This window comes from Hyperoodon ampullatus, assembly GCF_949752795.1.
Source record: "Hyperoodon ampullatus genome assembly, chromosome: 1".
NCBI lineage: Eukaryota > Metazoa > Chordata > Mammalia > Artiodactyla > Ziphiidae > Hyperoodon > Hyperoodon ampullatus.
Window position 1 is genome coordinate 17,780,863 of NC_136914.1, and position 25,159 is coordinate 17,806,021.

Genomic DNA, 25,159 nt, shown 5'->3' on the forward strand with positions numbered 1-25,159 from the left:
GTCATTGAAATAAACAATATTTAGTTTACCTCATAAACAATGGCTTTGGCCAGCCTGATTACCACCTCATTTTAGTAGATTTATTTCTTCATCAGTGAGCAAGAATTCAATTTTCTTTATATCATGTAAGACAGCATGTCATACAAGCTTCTTAAGTGTGCATCTTTCTAATAATAGGACTAATTATATAATCAAAAGCACTAATTTCATTTCTGTAAAGAGGTATATTTGTTTAATTTTAATATGTATTAATTTGAATTCTATATTATTCTTTCTCTGGTATACAAAAAGGCACAAATATTTAATTTCATGCAATCATTTTCTTTTAGCCTCTACTAAATGACTTTTAACCAGTATTTCCGATATCAATTATTTCCTGACCTCAAGCAGTACCATCTACAAACAGAGAAAGCTCACTCTCCAGTCACCAATTTAGCCCTACTAATAATAAACATGGGGTGGGAATTTAACATGAAGCTCTTCAATACTATAAGACCATTTAATTATATAAGCAATTTTAAATGTGCACAGTTATATAAACAAAACTAATCATTAAAAGAAGAGAATACCACAAAAATGGCCAGGTAAGGAGAAAAAGGGGCTCATTTTTTTCCATATCACCTTTGAGAGAAATGTGTAATTAAACAGGCCAAATGTATGCACTGCTGAGATGTAATACCACTTTATCTAAAATCATATGCCCTAGCACATCCCATCACAGCTTTGCTGACTTCTTTCCAAATTGAAATATAATTTTTCTCTCTTCTTTGATCTAAAAGAAGTCAAACTTCTCATAAAAAGAATCATTTTGGAGAAGTTAAAGGGCAAAGAGTTAAAACGTTGCTTATATCAGAAGTCTGGATACTTCGAAAGAGAAATCCATAAATGCCTTGGCAGCTCTCTGGAAGCACAGAAAAAAGACCAGGCATTTTAAATGAAAACTGTTCCCACTCGCTGATGCTTTCATCTCTATATGCAAGAGAGAGACTGGGTGGGATTCAAAAAGTTCATCAGCAACAAAGCCTCATCCTGTCCCATTTAGCAGTTATATCAGTCTATTACCTGATGTTAGGATATATAAGACAGTTTCCTTCCACTAGGAAGAGTTCCCTAAAATGGGCACTGTCAAAGCTGGGAAACCTGAAATCTGACCTACTTTTTTCAAAAGATTTCCATGAATTTTGTGGTAAGTGTAATTCTTTTTACAGTTAGAGCTCTCCTTTCAAAAGGAACTGTTAACTGAAATATGCTGGCAAATTGCCTTACATTTTAAGTATCAAAATAAAAATCTATAAAATATGCACAAATTTCTCACATTTTTATCTGTAATACTGAATTCCCATGCTACTTTATGTATACATTGACTTTACTATCTGTTGTAAGCCCAATAAAATTCTGAATAAACCCACACTAAAAAATTATTCATTTGGAATACATTTATAAAACAAGAATAAACTGATTAGTCCTATGGGTAAGTTTGATAAAATATAAACGTGAATTTTAAAACACATGTTATTGTAAGAAGAAGATTGCTTGTATTTACAAGGCTGTAATTTATAGTTTTCTATTTTCCGTTTAGGAATGAAGCATTACATTCTTAAGAGGGAAGAAGGTTAAGTAATTAATTAAAATTGAAGTTATTCAATCCTTTTTAAAGAGAGAAATCTAATTTCTGGGTTCTTTCAAACTCCTGCTTGTCATAAAATGTCACTGCATTTCAAGTAAATTAAAAAATCAACCACACAGCATCACATTTATAGACTTTGATATCATTCTTGCAATTAAAATAAAGGTGCTGTACTCTTCCTACAACTATTCTGGAGAAATCACTGATAAATTGACATAAATTTAATTTCAAATAAAAGGATAAGAAAGCATACAGTATTATGGAAACTATATGCTTAAGACAGCATGGCACAATGAAAACATTTTTACCACATGATTTACAGTAATAAATCACTTCTTATATTTATTCATTTTTAAGATTACTAACTTCATTTTCCTTAAACAAGGTTTAAAAGTATAAAAAGTCTGTATTCACTATGCTTAATTTTCTATTTAACTATAATTTTCATTGAATTGAATGAGAATAAAGTGATTATAAATATTCACAAATAAATGAAACAAAAAATTAACTTCATAGCCTAAAGCATATCCACAGACTTTATACTGTATACCTCATAAGAACAGAGTAAATGGATATGATAAACAGCATAATAATGGACTTCAGTTTCTTCAAAATGATAATCTTATTAACTAGACATTTATTACCCTAACTTCAAGGTTCTTTAGCATATACAGGAAATAAAATGACTCTGTGCCCATAAAAATCATAGCAAGATGAGACAATAGATCACTATGGGTATTTCTTCCATTGTGTCAATATTAAGTGAAACTCTAGGACAAAAGTACTCAAAACAGATAATTCCTATGATGTTCAAACAATGCATAATTCAAGAATATCTAAACTGAACAAAGATTAAAGAATACTTTTGATAGCCTTAAATTCTAGTAATAAACACAGAAGATAAAAATAAAAAGAGTAATGATTATACTCTCCAAATACTTGCCATCAATCTTTGCCTATTACTCTGCAGAGGTCTATTAAATATATATTGTTAAAATTAATCATATAAAATACACATTCACTCTTGAAAGCTAACGTTAGAAGCTATAGTGTTGGGCTTCCCTGGTGGCGCAGTGGTTGAGAGTCCGCCTGCCGATGCAGGGGACACGGGTTCGTGCCCCGGTCTGGGAAGATCCCACATGCCGCGGAGCAGCTGGGCCCGTGAGCCATGGCCGCTGAGCCTGCGTGTCCGGAGCCTGTGCTCCGTAGCGGGAGAGGCCACAACACTGAGAGGCCCGCGTACCAAAAAAAAAAAAAAAAAAAAAAAAGAAGCTATAGTGTTTAATAAAAATCCTAAATATGAAAATGCAAGTTATAAACATAGAGCACTAGGATTTTATAAACAAATCTAATACCCTAGGATAGTAAGAATTGGAATGAAGGCACAGATAGGTAAATTTATAAGCAGCATTAGGGACTGAAATTCTCCAATTAAAATTCACATTAAAAGACATCCCATGTCCTCAAATATAATATATAATATTCCACAAAAAGGAAAGAATAACTGAGGCTAGTCTTACCACTACTGCTACAGAGAAGTTATAACTGAAAGCTGTAGTTTCAATCTTTTTTTCTGCTTCTTTCTTTTATCATAAATAAATATGTTTATGACTTTATTTTCTGTCTGGCTTATATGCACAAATCACTTTTTGAAACACTGTGTATTATAAAAGAGCTATCTATGATTTTTGTACATAAACTCAATGGGGAAAATAAACAATATAAGTTATCCTAGTTGTATAAATAGAACTAAATTCCTAGGAGACTTTAAAGGTGAGTGTTAAAAAATGTGTTTTTGTCTCAGAAATCTAAGGAAAATCAGGATAAGCCTAATTAAACTGAATATACTCAAGATTTTTTTCTGTATTTTGTTTGCATATATGTGGGAAGGAAAAGTAGAAAATGTAAAACTTTTGCAATATCTATACCCATATTCAAGTTCTTGCTTTCTCTTTGCCTAGTAGAACAGTATATTATATAAAGTGGTGAGGATGACAATGACATTATGACAAAAAGGAATGGAATCAATGCAAGATGCAATAGGCCAATCTAGCTCTTGAGAAGATAATGGTTTTTATGAATGGCTTTACTGAATTGCACATAATTAAAAATGTATTTGGACAGACTTAGAAACTAAAAAATGTGTTCAGAAGTATTCTCATGCAGAGATGGTACTTCAATAAAACCCAATTGAAAAGATGTATTTTTTCCTAAAATTAAAAGCTCCAATTCTTAGAAAATAACTTATTTTCCTCTGAAAATATCATTTGTGATATAAGAGAAAAAGAATTCATTTCAGATAAGTCTTACTTAAAAGAATACTATGGCCCGAATTTCCATTGATTCAGCTACATAAGCAGAGCTAAGTCATACTGGCTCACATTAATGTCTTAGCCTAGAAAAGACAGTGCTAACACTAAAAGCAGAATTATTATGAAAATCATAATTCTTAAACAAAAGTTTATAAGTGTACCGTTGCTATTTCAACACTTACGGCTATCGTAACATATGTTTCCTAGAGCCCTGCCAGTTTGAAGCAGCACTTCCTGGTCTTTGCTATTTAGCAGCTGCACCAGTGGTGAAATCAATCCTGCATCCACACATGGAATTCGCATAAATTCTGAAAAGAAGAACATATTTAATTAAAAATATAAAGATTCTCAATTACATAAAAAACCTCCCTTAATAAAATAAATATCTAATATTAAAATGTTTAAGATGGCTTACTATCTGAAGAGTACACTTCTGTCTAAAAGTATCATTACAACCTTACTAAATACTTCATGAAATAAGTACACAAAAATGAGTGGGGTCACATTTTTCTTTGCTGATAGTCTCTACCATAAACCAAAAGAAATTTTCATTAACTTTCATTATATCTAATTTATCACTATCTTCTTATACCTGGATGTTATAAGAGGAGGAGGGGGGAGGAGTTGGAGGAGGGGAATAAGATGTAAAGGTTTGTTTGCTTTTACACATTTTCAACTTCAGTTATCAGCACTGTAGACACATAATAGTACCTAGCTTCAGAAATTTGTTGTTGTTGTTGTTACTATTATTAGACACTGAGAGTACAATTCTAAAAAGGAAGACATATTCACAGATACTTCCTCTTTTACTTATTTTTCCTTTGCCTCAAATCCATCTTAAATCTGTTATATACGGGAACACTTTATTTAAAAGATATCAAAATCTTTTACTGCTATTTATGGTCATAGCTAGGCTCCCACGTTAAACTTGCCCCTGGAACTTCTTACTAATACTCTGGATTTTGAACATCAGCACATAGTCAGGTACGCTAATTTTTAGAGAGTTCCTTTTGTACATACAAATTTAACCATAATTATATTTTATAATTAATCCAAATCTAACAAGTATATGCTAATAGTTCTCTTCTATTATTATATAATGTGCACAGCAGAGTGACGATGAACAGATCAACTTCCAATTTCTTTTTTTCTCTGGTTCACACAATCTTCTTTCATTGTCAAGTTTCTAACCAGAAGAAATATAAGGCCAGTTAATATCTCTGTTGGGTCATGTTGCATTTCTGAAGATATTTAGTTAAAAAGAAAGACTCTAATCCACTTTCTCAGCCAGTCACTTAAAAAAAAACAATGTGGCGATTAAGCAGTAAACAACCATTTAAATGGATCCCATTTATTTTAACCAGTAGGGATTAGTGGCATGCCCTTAACAAGCCTCTGATTAAAAGTATAAATGCTATAAATTATGTCTTTAAAACATAGTTGTCATCTACTAGAGTGTAACTAGAAGCAACCTCTAGCAGCAGAGTTATCATGCAACTGTGACCAAGTATTATGAGGACTGATACTATTAAGTAATAAGATCATATAGGAATGGCAATCCATTTAAAAAAAATCTACTCAAAATTTCTCAATCTATGTTATGTGTGTGTGTGTGTGCTCATTCTTAAGAAAAAAAGTTTTAAGATAAAAATTGATTTCTGGAAACTATACTGTATTTCTAATGAAGTTAAAAATAAATTACTTGATCTTAAAAATCAAGCTGCTTTGCATCTAAGAAGATTTAGATAGTTGTTGCTCTAAGTTAACAAACAATATCTGAAGGGGTTTCATTTTCAAACTAGATCTGCTTCAGGAGTTCTTTGCTGTCCCAAGGTGATCCCTATCTATTCAGAGCAGTTCAAATCTGCTTGAAGTACACTAAATACTCCAGACCACTAAGAATCTCTGAACATTTATGACCAGCTCAACTCCAAAGCACAGCATAATGATTATAATTACAATAGCTTAGATGTACATATAAACAACAGATGGTCAGTTTTCATTAACAACCAAAAAATGATTTACCAATATAGAACCTCATTGGAACTTGAAAGGTATTTTGAGCACCTCTAAACAAATGAAAAAATTTCATGGCAATTCTTTTTGGTAACACACATATGAACAAGTTGTTTTACTGGGCTAAAAACATACTTTACAATGTCACCTGCCACAGTGATTACACAATGTATAAAATTAATTGTGTAAAATTGAAGCCAGAATTTTAAAGTTTCTTTTTTTAAAGTATAATATATGCAACTTACTAAAATAAAAGAACTAAAAATAATATCAAACTTTGACAAACTGAGGCATACTAATGGTATATTACATTTAGCATGGCCTCCCCTTTTGCTGAAAAACTGCTTTAAGAAGTCAGTGTTTTTCTCAAACTGACTAAACTGAAATCATACACAAATATTTCTGCTACAAAATTATTCTTCCAAAGAATCCCCTCTCACTGGATATAAACCATATATAATGGGATGGCTATTTTATAATCTATGCTTTGCTGTCATTACATGGAAACCTAAGAAATAAATGTTTCTCATGAAGATGAATTCAGAAAACAGAATATGTATTCCGACTACACTGTTGCAGTCAAGTGCCAGCATCAGTAGGTCAGACTAAAAAAAAAAAAAAACAGTGAGTTTATCTGGATATAACACAAACCAACGTATACATTGAAAAAGGGTAAGCTCTCCTGTGACAATGAAGACGAATGACTCAGTGGCAGCTCAAGAATCCTGTAACCAAAGCTATAAATGATACAGGTACAGGAGAGACCAGCAGTGCTATTCTTTAATTCTGCTCTGAAGGAATGGAATAGCAAATGGGAAATGTACAAATAGAATGACTATAGTGATAGTCATTTTAAACAACATCTCATTACAGGAAAAAAGTCAAAGAAAAGAAAAATAGAAAGAAAGGAAAAATGTCTAATCTACAAAATTAAAACATAAATTAATAAAACATACTGACAGGTAGGGTGTAAAACTGAAGATGTTCCCAGCAGAAAAGTTCTTGAGGAAAACCTCACCATTTTTGGCTATTTCTGCTATGATGTTAGCTACTTTGGCTGTGCAGGAAGACTGTGGAACCAACAGACTTGCAAACAGTTGAAGTATTCCACTTCCTTGGATTTTTTCACTTGTTTCCATATCTGAAAGAAATACATACAAAGAGCTTCAGTGAACATCTTCAACACTAGCACTGACAACTTCATCTACAATAAATTCTTTCTTTAAGAATTTTCGTTATAAAGCAGAAACTAATAAAAAAAAAGAATTTTCACCATTCATAATAGAAACAGTTCATTATATATTAAAATGTGTATATTTATATAAAATTACCTTCAGTTCCACAAGCTGCTTTTATGTTCAGTTTTTATCTATGCAAAACTTTCTAATACAATCTTTTCTAAATCTACAGATTATAAAGGAATTCTTTCTGAATATACCATTTGCATACCAAACTTACTTCTCAATGTTATTTCTAACACTGTCTATTCAGAGTAGGAATGCTTTACTTTCTACTTCCCTTCTGAATTCTCTAACAGTGTGTTATTAATACATGTGAATTCTATGATTACCTATAATGCTACAGCAATTTAAAAAAAAGTGGCAACTAAATGTGCAAAAAACTCACCTCATATCATTTTATATGGAGTGACAGAAGAGACTATTCAGTTCCATATGATTACTATGTTTCTCACACAACTTATTCAAACCACCACTAATGAAAAAGGGAAATAGTAAACAGCAATAAGGCCATGGTATTCAGAACTCTATCTGGTGATATAGAAATTCAAGAAGACCTACTTCTTTCCTTTTCTGTCCATCTTTGTTAAAATACAAATAAAGAGCCTTTGTATGAAATCAAGCCACTTCATGTAAAAAGCATGACTTATTAAAATAAAAAACAGGAACACCTGGAATGATGATGGAAATAAAGACAAGCTCAAGGAAACAAAATTTAAAATTACTATTTGGCTCTTAACAATGAAGAGGAATGGCATTGTTTAAAAACAGGGAGCTATAAGGCTCATTAAAACATTCCATTTAAATTTATTTCTACGTGTAGCTCCTCTATATCCTTTACATCCTTTGGTTATACAAACAAACAAGAGAACTCTAAAGATTTCTTGTTAAGTAAATAGCAGCTGCTCTGATCAACAGAGAGTAGGAAATCATTTTTAATAATTTGAGAAAGTCTACAAAAAATTATCTATTTCTTTATAGTAAGTGCTGATTGTTTAGCTTAGTGTTTTTCAAACTGTGGGTCCCAATCCATTGAGAACCCTGAAATCAATCTGGTGAACAAGGACCAGCAATTTCTTAAAAAGAGAAATAGAATCAACAATATCCACAACAACAACAAAAGAATAGAAAAAAATTTTTTTGCGGACAGTAAGGTAAAACACTGAGTGAAACACATGCACATGTAACTGTATGTGTATGCTTACCGAATGTAAAATGTGCCACTAATCATAGATTCTGGTCAAAAAGTTAAAAAGCAATGTTCTGTGTAACCCAAGACTAGCCAGGATTCTGGGTTAAAGAGGTATAACACTCTTAACATCATCAGGAGAAGCTAGAATTGCTGAATGGCTGAAGCAATAGAAAATTATATGGAAAATTATTTATAAATTTGTAAAAATGGAAAATTGTAAAAGTTCCGTGGATTTGTTATCTTAAAAACATTTCTTTGCAATTACTGTAGTTACTTGGGTGTATGTGCATGTTTATATATGATACTAGTACAAAAGATCAAGTAATCAAAATTAGTCAGTGTTGAAACTCCATCCATGCATTTCCTTTTCCATAAGCCTAGTACACTTTAATACAGCTAATACTATTTTGGTTTCTTACATTTTATGTACTGTAATAAAAAAGGATATTTTGGAGATACTTTAAAACAGTGCTTTTTATTAGGTGAAGAAACAGAAGCCCAGAAAGATAAAGTAAACTTGTCTAAAGTCACCAATAATCATAGAGCATGAACAGCAAATTCAGATTCTACTACACTAACAATTCAACATGTGTATCACCTGGCAACCACTGGTGTTATTTTTTAGAACAGAAAACTTACTTAAGCATAAGTAGATGAAATTTGTCTTTTTGTACACTGCTACTCACTGGTTTCTCACAATTCAGATTATTACAAATGTAAAGTACACATGATAGAACATAAACACAGGAGCTGTCCTTTCAGCAAGCGCATTTATAAAATACAACGTGGCTTTTCACTTTTGTTTCTTGGATTAAAAAATAAGTTTTTAAGGTACCACCTGAAAATCTGACACCAAGTTTCTATTAATTATTATTCTTCTTCTTTCTAGCAAGAAGCCAAAAGAACTGAACTCAGTTTGCCATGTTAAAATTCTTCCTTTTCTGACCACTGCTACAACGGTAGAACACTGGGGTTGACTGCCCCAGGGGTCTTGTCCCACCATCTGCTGGTGCTAGGATGACAGCAAGAATCTGGCATAAGGCATGAATCATGATTAGATGTGAAGCTGAGGTATTTGTGTGTGTGGAGGCGAGCAGTTAACTGCAAATCACCCATGCACGTCTCATTTTAACTATAACTAAAAAAATGGCTTAACATCAGAGCTGAATGTCAGGGGCACAGGGAAAAAAAGAAAACAAAACAATACAAAACTCTTGCACTCTGATGAGTTTCCATGGATTACAATCCAAGGAACTGGGAAAACAGTTATAATAAGATGAATCAAGATTTGGGAATAGTATTTTTTTAATACTATTGTCAGAGAAATAAAAGGGAAAATATAATCTGGTTTTTCATATAAATCTGACATACAATTTAGGAAAATAGAAAAGGAATTCTATTTACTTGCTAGCATGTGGATTTATATATAGGTTTAGAACTTAAATTAAACAGCTGGGAATTATCTTCTTTCGTTTGTCATAAAAATATAACGAGCCAAATACTGCTTATCATTAAAATGCCACTACCCAATAAACAATTACAAAGTTTCAGCCTCACTTCATATATGCTCTCTACACTGGCATTCTACTGCATCTCACAATGTGTACCTGTGAACTAAACATGTTCTCAGATATCGGTGAGCACCGTTGAAATGATTTTAAGAGAGCATTAAGAAGGCGTCAGTGGTGGTGTTTGCGGGTCTAAATGAATGACTGCTTGTAAAAAGAAATCATGTGTTGTGATTAGGAGTCCTAAAAAAAAAAAGGCAGACTTTTCATTATCTTTAGCCACACTACTACTGACATTGGAACTATACCCATTTTAAATACTTGCAGGAATCAGTTCCACTTCTTTCTCCCCCTTCACATTTAGGTGCAGTCATAAAAGCGTATGCCTATAAAAGAGTGTGCCTATAAATTATAGGCAGCTGGCAGTCCTTGAATTTTGAAGGACCCATACATGACGGGCAGTTGCTACTCTAAAATAATATCTGTGGAGCTACGGCAGGAGTCATATCCATTAGAGTAGCCCTTGCAGTTCTGCAAGCACTCATTCTTTCTCTACAGTCCTATGTCCACACCCCACCTGACCTCCTGGTGGCAAGGAGCAGCTGCGTTATGAAACTGCCAGTGACAGAAAGAAAAAGAAAACTGGGCAATCGGGTCAGAGAAACTTGAAAGAAGAGTAAATCAAGAAGCTGTGCTACAATGCTATAGGGAGAGGAGAAGTTAAAGCATAACTCACAGAATTTCTCAAGACCAATAACCCAGTAGAAGACAGAGAATGGGTGGAATGGGGATGGGAATTTAAGATATGGCTTGAAAAATGCTAAAGTTCCCAACAAAGCTGCCAAGTAAATACACTAAAATAATTGGCTTTACAGTTAAATATCAAGAGCAGGTTTTCAGGTATGCTACTATAAGCTCAATTTATGATGTTATGTTAGCATATAGGCTTTATGAGGAGAAATTAATGAAAAGCATGTGATAGCCAATTTACAGTAAACTCCAAATTAGAAAAACAAAAATAATGACTGCTATTACTATGACTCTATTAGATTAAAAATGTACTTGGATTATTTACTTCTAGTTATGAGAACAATAAAGAATTGCTATTTTTATTTATATTCTATGTCCAAGGATCCTCGTGACTGATTGTGAAGAGAAGACTCAGATTTGGGACTGACTGCAAGGACAAGGAATATGACTCAAGGGCCATGTGTATTGTTGTCTCTGGGGAAATATATATTTCTCAAGGGGTAGATTTTTAGAATAGGGTTTAACAAGAGATCTGGCCCTGTGCCTGGGAGATCTGATCCAGATCCAAGGTTTCATTTCCTACCACACAGACGAGCCCCAAATCCTCTCTCCCTTTATCCAAAGGAAAACAAAGCCATGTGCGCTTAGATATACAATAAATACCTCAAATTTATCATTTCCAAAATCAAATTTACTCTCTTCCTTTCCTTTCATTTTAGTCTCTATTGCAGTTAATGGCAGGGAACCCATCTAAGCCAGAAGCCCTAGAATGATTATAAATTTTTCTCTTTTAGTAAATGCCTTGCTACCACCCATGTTAATCAGAAAGTACTGTAAGTTCTGTAGATTCCATCTGACTAGCATCTTGTGCATCTATCCTTTCCTTGTTACATTCATGCTATTTCCAGTTCTCAATTCTGACCTTTATTAAATGCAACAGCCTCCTCAAGAGTCTCCCTAACTCCAGCCTCCCCTGCAACTGTCATCTACATTGACAGCAGAATAAGCTTCTGGAAATACAAATTTTATGTCACTCCCCTACTTTAAATCTTTAAATGATCCTCTATAAGTTTTAATTAAACATTCAAGCACATCCAATGATATTTATATTTCCCAACCATATCTCCTGATACTCCTCCACTGATATCTTACATTCTAGCCACACTAAAGTGCTTATAGAAAGCTAAATTAATCATTTTATCTCATACCTTCTTACTGCACTTTTTCCCTCTCTGAAATGCCACACCCACCCCACCACTATAGCTAATTCCTACACAGAGGCATAGTGTCCTCATTTAAAGGCACCTGACTGAGAGCCATTCAATCTTTTAAAAATACTTGACTACCATAAAAACTCATTTTTTAGAACAGACATGTGACATAGGCATGATAGGTTATGTTTTCTTCATACTACAAATAAAGTTATATGATTATATTGGAAAAGCAATAAGAAACCAATTTTTCTGATTCCTAGTCCAGTGCTCTTCCTAACACAACTGTTAATCTAGAAGATATATAGTGCTAACAATACCTTGACCAGATTCACCAAGTTATTACGTGACAAATATTTTTATTTAACATATTTTTCAGAAGTAAGAACTAAGACAACTGGGTAAGAAAGGGATGCACAGTATTTCGAGATAGATAAATTGACTCAGTGATTGAAGGAGAGAAAGGGAACTGTGTATAGAGAAAGTGAAACAGGTTTAAAATATATTTAAAACACATAAGAGGACTATACTGGGTATAAGATTATATAAACACATAAGAGGACTTATATATAGATATAAATATATATAAAACACATAAGAGGACTATACTGGGTATAAAGGGCCTGATAAATGAGAAATTAATGTTTCTAAAAGAAAATGGAAGTATATGGGGGGTTGTTAGAAAATGCTTTGTCTTTCACTGATGAGAATCTTTTTCCCGCAATAAAGATTTTAAGCAAATAAAAGGAACATGAAGTACAGGAAAGAAAAGGATGGATATAGTCATGAAAAGAAACAGGGCAGAACAAAGACCCATTTGCACAATGACTCACCACCAGAAAGAGGTCTCACTAAAAGATTAAGTTGTGAGAGTCATTTATAAAATTATAATAAATGATTTTGACAGTTGTGCAGTCATTTCAATTCCAGGGATAATGTAAGCTGTGGGAGCTGGGGAAGTTATGTATTTGGAAATCATCACTAGAATAAGCGGGGAGATCTGCTAGTCTGGCTATTTTCCTTAAACTTACCACTAACTAGGTCAAAAGCAGTTGCTAAAAATTGAGTTGGTTAAAAAATAAAAGAAAGTTATTTGCTCAGAAATACCCAGAGGAACTGTGCTAATGACTGTGGTAAAAGCAGAGTATATAACTAGAATCGTTCAACTATAAGTTCACAGTAATTACTGAAAACATGGTCCCTACGGTAAACGTGGATTTCCTCACTTCGTATATACTAAGAGAATGAGGACATAGTAAAACACAGTGAAGGAATATTTTTAGTAAAAGATCCATCTCCATCCTCCTGTGAAACACCTTGGGGAAAAATATGAAGTAAACAAAGCTAAAGAGATGGGCATCTGTAGGTCACAGGGCAGAGTCTTCATGTTGGGATTAATGACCCTACAAAAATAGACCCGAGAGAGATGCCATGCTTCTTCCACCATGTGAGGTTCCACTGAAAAGACAGCGGTCTATGAATCAGGGAGCAGGCCCTCACCAGAATCTGCTGGTGCCTTGGTCTTGGACTTCCCAGCCACCAGAAGTGTGAGGAATACCACCTAGTCCAGGCTATTTTGTTACAGCAGCTCAAGTGGACTAAGACGTATGGCATAAAAGTCCTTTCATAACTTGACCCCTACTCCCCTTCCAGTTTCAGTTTCTGATTGAACTAGGTTTCTTCCCCACCACTGTGACATTGTATATGTTGCTTCCATTGCTTGGGATGTTCTTCCCATAATCCTTGTGCCCTCACATTACCTGGGTAAAGTACACTGTATTTTCAAAATCCAGCATTCCCTGATCCTGCTTATCAAATTCACCCCTCTTCCCCAATATTCACACACAATGTTGTAATTGTTTCCAAGCTGTTAGAACCCATTTGGTAGCTGAAGACTTGGAGTAGATGAGATTATCCACAGAAGATGTCTTTTTACTGAGTCCCTACTATATCGGGAATATAAGCTAAAGTATACAAACCATATCCTCAGTGAGCTGCCTAGTAAGAGAAAGAGAGTGGTAAATAAATTACCACAATTCAGTGTGACTGATAACACCATGGAGCTTACATACAATGTATAATGGGAAGCAATCACAGTTCCATGAAGATCACATAAACAAGGTAACATTTAAACTGAGTTTTGAAGCCCAATAAAGCATGTTCTAAGCAGAAAAAGGAGAAAAATTTATTCCACAAAGAAGGAACACATAAAAAGCACTACTATCTGAAGCTAGAGACCCTAAATTTGTAATAGCAACATTCTGTACCACTGGGTGATTTTTTTTACCAGCAGCTGGAGGCTGCCAGAATTGAGAAGTGGAAAAGGTAGATGGCGGATATTATCTAAGGTTTGAAGAAAAGGTAGGTAAAAGGAGAAGGATAAGAGAATACACATATGAAACACCCATTTATCCATCAGAATCTAGGTGAAATGTCAGCCCCTCTGTGACACTTTGAAAGACTCTTACAACTATGAATTGAACCCAGTTCTCTGAACACTTTGTAATCAGCTCTATTATATAATGTGTTATACTGTATTAAAACTTATCTGTTACTTGTCTATCCAATCGCTCCAGGGCAAGGTACCAACTAATGCATGGTGGTACCCAATTAATGCTAGTTGAATAGAACTGCCCTGTGCTTAAGGAGTTTATAACTGAATAAAAAAAGGCATACACACATAATTAATATACACCGAAATAAGTTCAACTAGAGGGATGCATAAGCTGTCCTACAGAATGCTAAAGATGGAGCAACTGAGTTACATTTATTAATGTTGTAGAAGTTGTAATTACTTTTAACAGAAAAGAGGATTGAGCTTATAAGGAGACTGTCTTATATTTTAAGAATTTTCTCATCAAGAATGGAAGTTTTTTTGGTAGCATTACCAATCACTAGCTCATGCAGAGACTAAACTTTTCACTTTGCATTAAGCTAATCAGGTCTCAGATTACATTTTTTCAAAAGCAAACATATGCAAAAATGTTCTTTAAACTTCAGACATCATTTTAGAAACTACTTTGTTTTTATCTTATCCCTCCCACATGCACACATCAGAAAGAAAAGGTGATCAATCCATAAGTAAGTTATTATGAGAAAAATGAAAACATTCTGTTTGCTCCTTTAGTACAAGGAGGAGAAAAGATGTGTAACACTTCAATATGGGCAGAGAAAATTACCAGCATCTAAGTGAACTCACCTCAGAGAACACTGTGCGCTAAAACCCAGAATTTACATCCAGATGTCTCTTAAAAAAAAACCCACTACTCCGCCTTTTGGAGTCTCATTTTGGGGTTTATCACAACAAATACTAAAAAGCAGGTCATAAAATCAACCTTAGTAAAATCAACTATAGATTTGCTTGTGGAAAGTTCTGTTAAGGGCATCATTCCTCACTAGCAGTTATCCCAACACATAACTATTATGCCACACAATTCATTTTGATATGTCAGTAGAATATAGAGTCCACTTGTGATGGTTACTTTTACATGACAACTTGATTGAGCCATGGTACCCAGGAATTTGGCCAAACATTATTCTGGATGTTTTTGTAAGGGAGTTTTTGGCTAAGATTAACATTTAAATCTGTACACTTTAAGCAAAGCAGATTGCCTCCTACAATGTGGGTAGACCTCATTCTATCAGCTGAATGTTTGAATAGAACAAAAGACTGACCACCCTGACCTCTTTCCCCTACATGCCCTGGAGCAAGAGGAATGCTGCCAGCAGAGTAATTCACGTGCAGGGTCATGAAATTTCACATAGTATTCTGTACTACTGCTCCAACTCTGAATAACTAGAGTTAGAAAAGAAAAATGACTTTGACTCTATCTAAATGTGTTGGCTTTCTGAAATCTCAAGAAATTACACAATGCACTGTTTGTTTTTTAACTGGTGATAAAACAGCCAAAATTTCCAAGTGAAGGTATCTGACAACAGAAGGCACTGAATGCTACTAAATTCTAGTAAAAAAAAAAATGAGAGTATAAAGATTCTCTACATTATACAGTCCATTGTATGAATACTACCTAGAATATTATACCTAAACTCTATCTTACTAAGCACATGAAACGTTCACATTTTCTCAGTTACTGATGATTTTTGAGGAAAGAGGTTGTGTTTATTTTTACTTATTTGTTAATTTTTTTATTTTTGAAATAGTTGATTTACAATATTATATTGGTTTTAGGTGACAACATAATTATTCAATATTTTTACAGATTATACTCCATTTAAAGTTAGTACAAAACAATGGCTATATTTCCCTATGCTATACAATATATTCTTGTCGCTTATTTTATAAATAGTAATTTGTGTCTCTTAATCCCATACTCCTATCTGTCATCCCCCGCGTTTCCCTCTCCCCACAGGTAATCACTAGTTTGTTCGTTGTATCTGTGAGTCTGTTTCTGTTTTGTTATATTCATTCGTTTTATTTCTTAGATTCCACATATAAGTGATAACAGAGTATTTGTCTTTCTGTGTCTGACTTATTTCACAAAGCATAATGCTCTCTAGGTCCATCCACGTCGGTGCAATGGCAGGATTTCATTCTTTTTTATAGCTGAGAATACTCTAGTGTGTGTACACATAAACCACATCTTCTTTATCCATTCATCTGATGATGGGTACTTAGACTGCTTCCATATCTTGGCTACTGTAGATAATGCTGCTATGAACATTGGGGTGCATGTATCCCAATGATCCAGTGTTTTCTTCAGATATATACCCAGCAGTGGAATTGCTGGATAATATGGTAGTTCTATTTTTAGTTCTTTGAGGAACCTCCATACTGTTTTCCATAGTAGCTACACGAATTTACAATTCCACCAACAGTGCACTAGGGTTTCCTTTTCTCCACATCCTAGCTAACATTTGCTACTTGTAGACTTTTTGATGATAGCCATTGTGACAGGTGTGAGGTGATATCTCATTGTGGTTTTGATTTTAGTTATCTGATTAGTGATGCTAAGCATTTTTTCACATACGTTTTGGCTATCTGTATATCTTCTTTGGAAAAATGTCTATTCAGGTCTTCTGCTCGTTTTTAAATTGGGTTCTTGGTTTTTTTGGTATTGAGTTGTATGGGTTGTTTATATATTTTGGATATTAACCCCTTATCAGTCGTATCTTTGCAAATATTTTCTCCCATTCAGTAGATTGTCTTTTCGTTTTGTTGATGGCTTCCTTTGCTGTGTAAAAGCTTTTAAGGTAAATTAGGTCCCATTTGTTGATTTTTATTTCTTTTGCCTTAGGATACAGATCCAAAAAAATACTGCTAAGATTTATGTTGTGATTTGTTATAAGACAGTAAAATGACCATGAACCACACACAGTTAAGAATATGGTATATAATATTTTGGCCTTAGTATTCTTCATCAAGATCTTATTGTACAGCAAATAAAAATTATATAGTATCTTACATCCAGTTAAAGAGATGTATAGCTGACTTAGCATACATTTATTTCTTCAACTCTTTTTTAATGTGCTTCTAAAAAGTGTTTCTTAATTTGGGACCTTTTCCACTTTCTGGCTATTCTTCCCTTACTCTGAATATTTCAAGCAAAGAGTTAATCTTTTACTCTCTATTTTGCCTTTAATGTTACTACTATTTTTCCTATTTCAACAATATTTGCAGTTGGTCATTAATATTCACATACATTCATAACTCAAAAACTGGAAATTGCAGTAGATAATAAATGAGTAACAGTGAAAAGTGAAATAACTTTGCTTTTGTTTATTTACTTGGTATAAAACATATTCCCATGGTATGGCATCTCTTCCAGTTTTAACATAATAGATAAACTATAGGTTTACATTGATTAAGATTCATATAAAATCAAACCTCCAAAAGGAGAAAAATTTATTTCAATTACCTATTTTTCTGGCTAGTGTTTCTTTTTCTTCCTCTAAGCCAAATGTTAGAAATTTAAAAAATGATTATTAATGCCAAGTAATTAAAATATTTTTTAAATTTATAAAATAATTTATATTCATATTTCATTAAATCTTGACATACCAAAATTCATATAACATTACAAATGCCTAAGAGAAATCTATATAAAACTACACTGTATAAAACACATGGAAAACTAAATTTATATCTATGTAAAACTATATTAAAATGAAGTAAGAAAAATAATAAGCAATCAAGTTCACACTGTCAGGGTTGAGTAATACAAACTAACAAAAAAATGAATATCTCAATTTATAGCTATAAACATAATTCAAAGGCTGATATAATATGACCTTGTAATTGTAACCAAACAATTATCTGGTGGCAAAATTAATGCTCCACTGACTGTAGTTTTGAACCTCTGGGGGCTGTAAATTATGAAATTAAGAAATTTCCTAAAATGTTTATCAGACCATTTAATAATCATTCATTCTAAAATAAATAATTAACATTATTAATTTTAATTATTCTTTAGGTACTAATTCTCAATAGGTAAACATTTGTCCCTGAATACACGAAGGAAGATATAAATTATACTGAACCTCACTATTCTACTAAATGACATTGAATCTGAGATTGTAAAACTACACTGTACTTTCCATTCTTAAGGAAATCTTCCTCTAGAATTAATGCTCTCAGCAAATAATTTCATTATAAATAAACTTTAAAATAATAAAAAAGAACAATGTTTACTATTCTTATATTGAGTAGGCTAAAGACTTATGGTTTAGAGGTACCTGCTCTTGATTTTTTTAAGAAAATCATTCTTTAATTAAGACTATCTTCTTAACATGAAAAAGGACTTTTATATTAAGTCCAGAGGTATTATATTGAATGGTGAAGCATCAGAAGGGCTGCCACTAATATCAGAAACTAAAATAAGATACTACTCATACCATTGTTATTTACTATTTTGCTGGCAGTTCAAGCCAACTCAATAAGTCAGCTATAGTTACAAGGGAAAGAGGAAACAAAAATAACACCTTCTGTATGTTCTGACTTCAAAACCCAAGAGAACTAGCTAAAAAATTATTTTAACTAATAAGTGAGCTCCAAAGGTAGCTGAATACAAATAAAAGATATAAAAATCAATACAGCTTTCAAACTGATCTCTAACAAAACGGCCTGGAAGTTATAATAGGAAAAAGTCCATTTGCAAAAACAACCAAAATAATGTAGAATACATAGGAAAAATGTTTTAAATAAGATATATATGGAAAGCATGTGAACCCAATTACATAATCTTAATGAGACATAAAGAAAACTTGAATAAAAAAAAGATATAATTTATGTTTTTAGAATAACAAACTATTAAGAAGTTTTCAATTCTTTCCAAATTAATTTATAGCTTATCCCAATTTCAACAGCATTCTCCAGGAATGCAACAAAGTATTTACACAACTTCTCTGATATAACAAACCCATGAAAATAAAAAACTTTGAAACAGATTTATAAAGAGGAACTTTCTCAATAAAGCTACTATAATTAAAATAGCACGGTTACAACACAATAATGGACAAACAAATTAATGGAATAAAATAAAACCCCAAGACTGGCCCAATTATATTAAATTAAGTAGTGAGAACGTTATATGATAAAAGGAACGTCCTCAACCAATAAGGAATAGATTAAATGACACATGGTGTTGGGAAAATTGATTGTCTAGAAAATAATAAAATTAAATCCTCACCTATACCATATATAAAAATAAATAATTGAATATAATAAAATCAAATAATTAAAATAGCAAGAATACATGTATTTTATATAGAGGCTTCCTTTAGTAAAAATAATGATTCATTAATTTCTCAAAATGTCACATTTATAAATCCCAAAGTCTACCTAATGGTGAAACTTTAACCTTTGTTTTACAAAGCCAAGTGGGTACTCAGGAAATCTGAATTACAAGAGGTAAAAGTGAAAGCATTTAGACTATGTAAGAAAGCTTTCTAGAGGAAACAACCATCATGACTACCAAGTACTACAGGAGCTAAAAAGCAGTATGCTACTGCCCATACCTTTAATATCAGGTTCAAACATCCATAATCACAGCAAAGACACTGAAAATAGGTTAATTTAATCAATCTATTTCTTACTTTAAAGCATTTTCCTTTAAACATCAAACTACATTTTTCTGTTGAGAATATATAATTCTTTTTTTTTTTTACAGTCACTCTGCTCTTTAACTCAATTCACAGAACTGCTGAAAAAGTAGACATTTCGATTTAAAAGTAGAAAAAAAGGTTTGTATAGAAGGTATTTCTGTTATACAAATATATTACACAGCTTGGGGCAGTAACAGGTCCGAAAAGCTCTTCTCACCCACTGATACTTTAAGCTTAGGAGGCAAGAGGTCTATCACATAGGGTCTGGTTCTTGCTTGATTTGAGAGCTTCTATCAGTCTCTAGTTCTTCTGTTGCAGGAACCTCCAACTGGCTTGGCTCGGCTGATTTTTGGATTACGGGCCTTCTCACTCACTCTGATCAACCAACTGGTTATTAATCACAAGTCCTGGAAATGGTCTAATGACTGTGAATTTAATGAACTCAGCACGTGGAAGGCTCACCCGAGGGTGTGCCATTCTGATGACCATCTACTTTTGGCATTCCAAGGCTGGAGAAGATACTCAGAAACAAAGCCAAAATTAAGTTCATCACTAAAAAGCCTGAAATGTTTTTTTTTTTTTTTTTTTTTTTTTTTTGCGTTATGTGGGCCTCTCACTGTTGTGGCCTCTCCCGTTGCAGAGCACAGGCTCCGGACGCACAGGCCCAGCGGCCATGGCTCACGGGCCCAGCCGCTCCGCGGCATGTGGGATCTTCCCAGACCGGGGCACGAACCCGTGTCCCCTGCATCGGCAGGCGGACTCTCAACCACTGCGCCACCAGGGAAGCCCCAAGCCTGAAATGTTTGAGACAGCAATTAAGGAGAGCACCTCCTCCTCTAAGAGCCCTCCAAGAAAAATAAATTCATCGCCCAATGTTAATACTACTGCATCAGATGCTGAAGATCTTAACATCATTCAGGTGACAATTCCAGACTATGATAATGAAAGACTGTCAAAAGTTGAAAAAGCTAGACAGCTAAGAGAACAAGTTAATGACCTCTTTAGTCGAAAATCTGGTGAAGCCACTGGTATGGGTTTCCCAGTCAAAGTTCCCTGCAGGAAAATCACAACCCTGGCTGTGTGGTGGTTGATGGCATGCCTCCCGGAGTGTCATTCAAAGCCCCCAGCTATCTGAAAATCAGCTCCATGAGAGAATATATAATTCTTATTAATTCATTTCCAATTCATTATAGTAATTAAAAGTCCAATCTGCATGCCTCATATTTTTTGACATGTTCAGGACATATTGGGTTAGTGTTTAATTTGAGAAGCCAGTTAACATCTATCAAGCATATGGCCACAGAAGACCTACAGGTAGCTTCAGTTACACAGTTAAATGGGACCCTGTCAGAAACAAATGTTAGGAAGACACAGCAGCACAAACCCATCAGCTTCTCCCTCAACAACTTAGTGACAGTAAGTCAGTATTAGTGTTTTACTGAGGATGGTAGATCTTTTTCAGTATATATTTGGCATATAGTATCATTTCAAATCACATTTCTCTTACATATTTTACTGTCAGGAACATAAGAAGTTTTTCAAATTTAGCAAACTTAAGAAGCAAAAATGGTATCATTTATTAATTAGCTAGTGTAAGAAAATCCAGATTCTCTGTCAATGCTTCAATCACAAACTACAAATACCAATGGAGGCTTATCTCCTTCTGGAGATTGTACATAATGAGAGCTTTCTTTGCCCTTTATGAAGTACAGTGCTTAAAAGCATATTAGAAGGCAAACAGCACCCAGTACCATGTTATTATCTTCTGTTACTAATCTTGTGACCTGTGAAAGATTTCAAGATGGTCTTTCTCATTATTTCAATCAGATTCAAGCCTTTCTGTGACCCCTCTTCTACGAATTCCTGGATATAAATATATTTGAATATATACTGTCTCTTCTTTCTGCTTCTGACTAACATATATCTTGGACCTATATGCTACTACTTCCTTAGAATCTAACCCTAGGATAATGAACTTAAGGTTCATTATTTTAAATGGCCTCTTTTAAAAATGTCCACTCCTCCACTGAATAACCCAACTATATTTTATTGATGACAATGATGATGATTTTGTTTCTAAGCTGCATTTCCATCATAGCATACTGGCTGGTCCAATTCTTAAACCACCCATAATTCAAGAAATGATAGCCTATAAAACTCCAATAGAAATATTTATAAATATTTTATAAAATTTTAAAAATAAGATTCAATATGTTATCAATAATTTTAAAAGGTTTAATGAGATATTTTACTTTTGGGGAAGTACTAAGTCTTTAAAGTATAGTATGTGTTTTACACTTATGGCATACCTAAATTCAGACTAGCCTCATTTCAAATGCTCAATAGCCATGTCAAAGAATGGATACTGTATTGGACAGCACAAGTTTAGAAGATTCCTCTGGAAGGCTAGTGAGCATAGTATTCCCTACGTTTTTCCATGTTTAACAGAATTTTTCTATAGCCTTGATACTTACTGAGCACCTTGGCTCAATATAAAATTCTTATTCCTTTAGTTTTCTGAAAATACTGCTCTAATATTGAATTGTTTTGCATATTGTTGTTGAAGAGTCTGATGCCAATCTAATTTTCTTTTCTTTTTAAATAACTTGATCTTTTAACATGGAAGCCTGGAGGATTTCTCCTTTGTATTTATTTTTACCTTTAAAGTCTAAAAGTTTTGCTAGACTTCTTCGAGGTCAATTTTCACAAGTACATTCTAGGCCCTTTCAACGTATAGATTCTGGTCTTTTTATACTTCAGAAAAGTTCATACTTTTAAATATTAGCTCTGTTTCAATGTTTTGTTTTTCTCCTTGAGGATTCCAGTTGCATGTATGCTGGATCTTTTTGCCTATCTTCTATATTAATCATTTTCTCTTTGATCCTTTATTCTGTCTTCATTTTGCCCGCTTTCCTCAATGCTCCTTATTAAATTTTCAGTCACCTCTATTCTTCCTTGGTACTTTGTAATTTAGTCTTACTTTTTAAAACGATTCTTTTTCTTCATTATCTTCTAGTCAACTCTTACTTTACATCTTCCTAGTAATTATCCACTTTGGTTCCAAGTTCCTGAATTTCTTACCCAGGTATTCTTTTTCCTTTTCATATCTGCAAAGGCTTAAGGATGTTTAATAGAGGTCATGGTGTTCTGTTACTGATAACCACTTCGTGGGTGGTTTAGGAGAAAAATATTCAATAACTAAAATGTTTTGATTCTTATTTTCTGCTTTGTTCCTTGTAGCACCTATGTATGTATATAGCCTGCAATTTCCTATTCAGTGTATAGTTTTTCTTTTCTTTAACTAGCAGTAAAAGTTGTATGCAGTAAGAGTAAGTATGAATTCTCAGGTTTTTTAGTTCAAAAGCTCCCTCTTCTGAACTTAAACCAAAGGGGGTTATTAGTGTGTCTTCTAACAGTATGATTTTCTTATTTCTACAGAGCACTTACTTTCTCCATCTTGCATCCTTCTTTCCCTTAAACACCAAGTCTGCAAGGGAGAACAATTTCATCCCCCAAAGCGGCACTCTCCTGATCTGTTGCCTAGGGTCCTGTGTACTTTTAAGTCTCCTCCTTTTGATTCCCAATAGCCAATGCTCCAAATTGAATCTAAGGCCAGATCTTAGAATTTTCCCACCAAGTTAAGACTTTTTCTTTCTAAAGGCAATTTTAACTGTAAACTATCACCCCTAGGCTCCTGATTCAACCCCTCTCATCTTTTCCATGCAGTCTCTGCAGTCTTCATGAACTCCCTCTAAAAATGGGCTCTGAAGCTGAGTAGGCTAGATTTGGATACTAATTTCTCTCTCCTAATAATCTGAAGTCCTTAGTGTGTCTCCAGGGCATAGGTTATAGATATTTGATTTTATCTGATTTTTTGTTGATTTGTATGGCTTTTTAGACTGTGTAGAAAAATTCAAACTTAGGTGGCCACCACTACTCTATGGCAATTCAGGGGTCTTAACTCATCAAGAATTGTCAGTGTCTTTTTAGTTGACCATGTTCTCTAGTTTAGTCTAGTCTCCTCTATTCTTAAAATACTATCTTTATTTAGTAAAAACTGAATCTTTGGTAATTTATGATTAACACCAGTCATAAGCCCTCACTAATGATGGACACAATAACTAAAAGAGCCACATAATACAAAAGTATATAAAGGAGGTGAACACCATAATGAATTTAGCTTGCAAAGAAAACTGCAAATGTATCACTCTGTGATACATTTGATAACTTAGGGTAAAAAACTGAAATCTAGATATTACTGTGAAATAATTAAGTGAAATAAATTTTCATTTCTACTAAAACAGCAGCAATCTTTCATGCTCAGTAAATGAAGATTTAACAAGGTTATTGAAAAACAGTTGGTAATAAATTTCAAAGTCCCTTACTTAGGAAATAATTTTGATACATGACAGTAAGTCTGTTCAGAAATATTAAAGGCATAAAGTAGACTAAATGCAAACAACAACAGACAATTCTTACTGTTAGAGAAGACTTATAATCTACATTAGTAGCTTCTGTACATAATTTGATATGTTTAGGATTATAGCCTAGTAGGGAGCCAAAAATCAACATACTGAATAAAGAACAAGCGTTAAGAAATAACCTAAGGATTCAACAGGTAGATGAGTATTACAAAGTTAGGAATATGGAACTAGATACTAAATACTTTCTTCTTTAAAAACAAGTAAACTGACGTTCTTTCATAGGGTTTTCTATAGATAATAAACAATTACGTGACACTTGTATGAAATAGGAATTGCCACTATATACACTTGTCAATATTTCCTGAATCTGTTCTTTAAAAAGCTATAAAATGTTGCTTCCTTTTTTCATTTCTCTTCAACAATTTCATCTATCTGTGTACCAGTCTTTCCAGGAGAGGGCTGAGCAAGCCTCCACGTATAACCAAGGACATCACCTCCATGTCCTTCAGGTCCTGAACAAATGGTCCATTTAGAAAATACTACTTGTTTTTCACACAGAGAAAAAACTGGGCCATTTAAAACAAAATAAGTTATAATAAAACAATGCTTGAAAAAAAATGAACTTGAGATACTCAATTTATACAGACTAATTACAAGATTACGTAAATCTGCCTATACAGGCATGTGTAAAAATCAGGTCATTATGTGGTTCTATCCAAAAGAATATTCTGTGATCATGGAAATAGTTTATACCTGTGATCCCCAATAAGGCAGTCACCAATCAAACATGGCTATTGAAAAGTTAGACTAAAGAACTTAA

General features: G+C 33.5%; 1 protein-coding gene across 1 annotated transcript in view; it reads right to left on the reverse strand.

Annotated features, from left to right (window-relative positions):
- Window positions 1–25,159, reverse strand: part of RAP1GDS1 (Rap1 GTPase-GDP dissociation stimulator 1) — a gene marked incomplete at both ends in the record, with an annotated part of 147,992 nt that overhangs the window by 87,063 nt on the left and 35,770 nt on the right. Inside the window, 2 exons of the mRNA XM_079710155.1 lie at window positions 4,122–4,247; window positions 6,974–7,096. Of these exons, the coding sequence (XP_079566281.1) occupies window positions 4,122–4,247; window positions 6,974–7,096 (249 nt within the window). The remainder of the gene's footprint in view (window positions 1–4,121; window positions 4,248–6,973; window positions 7,097–25,159) is intronic.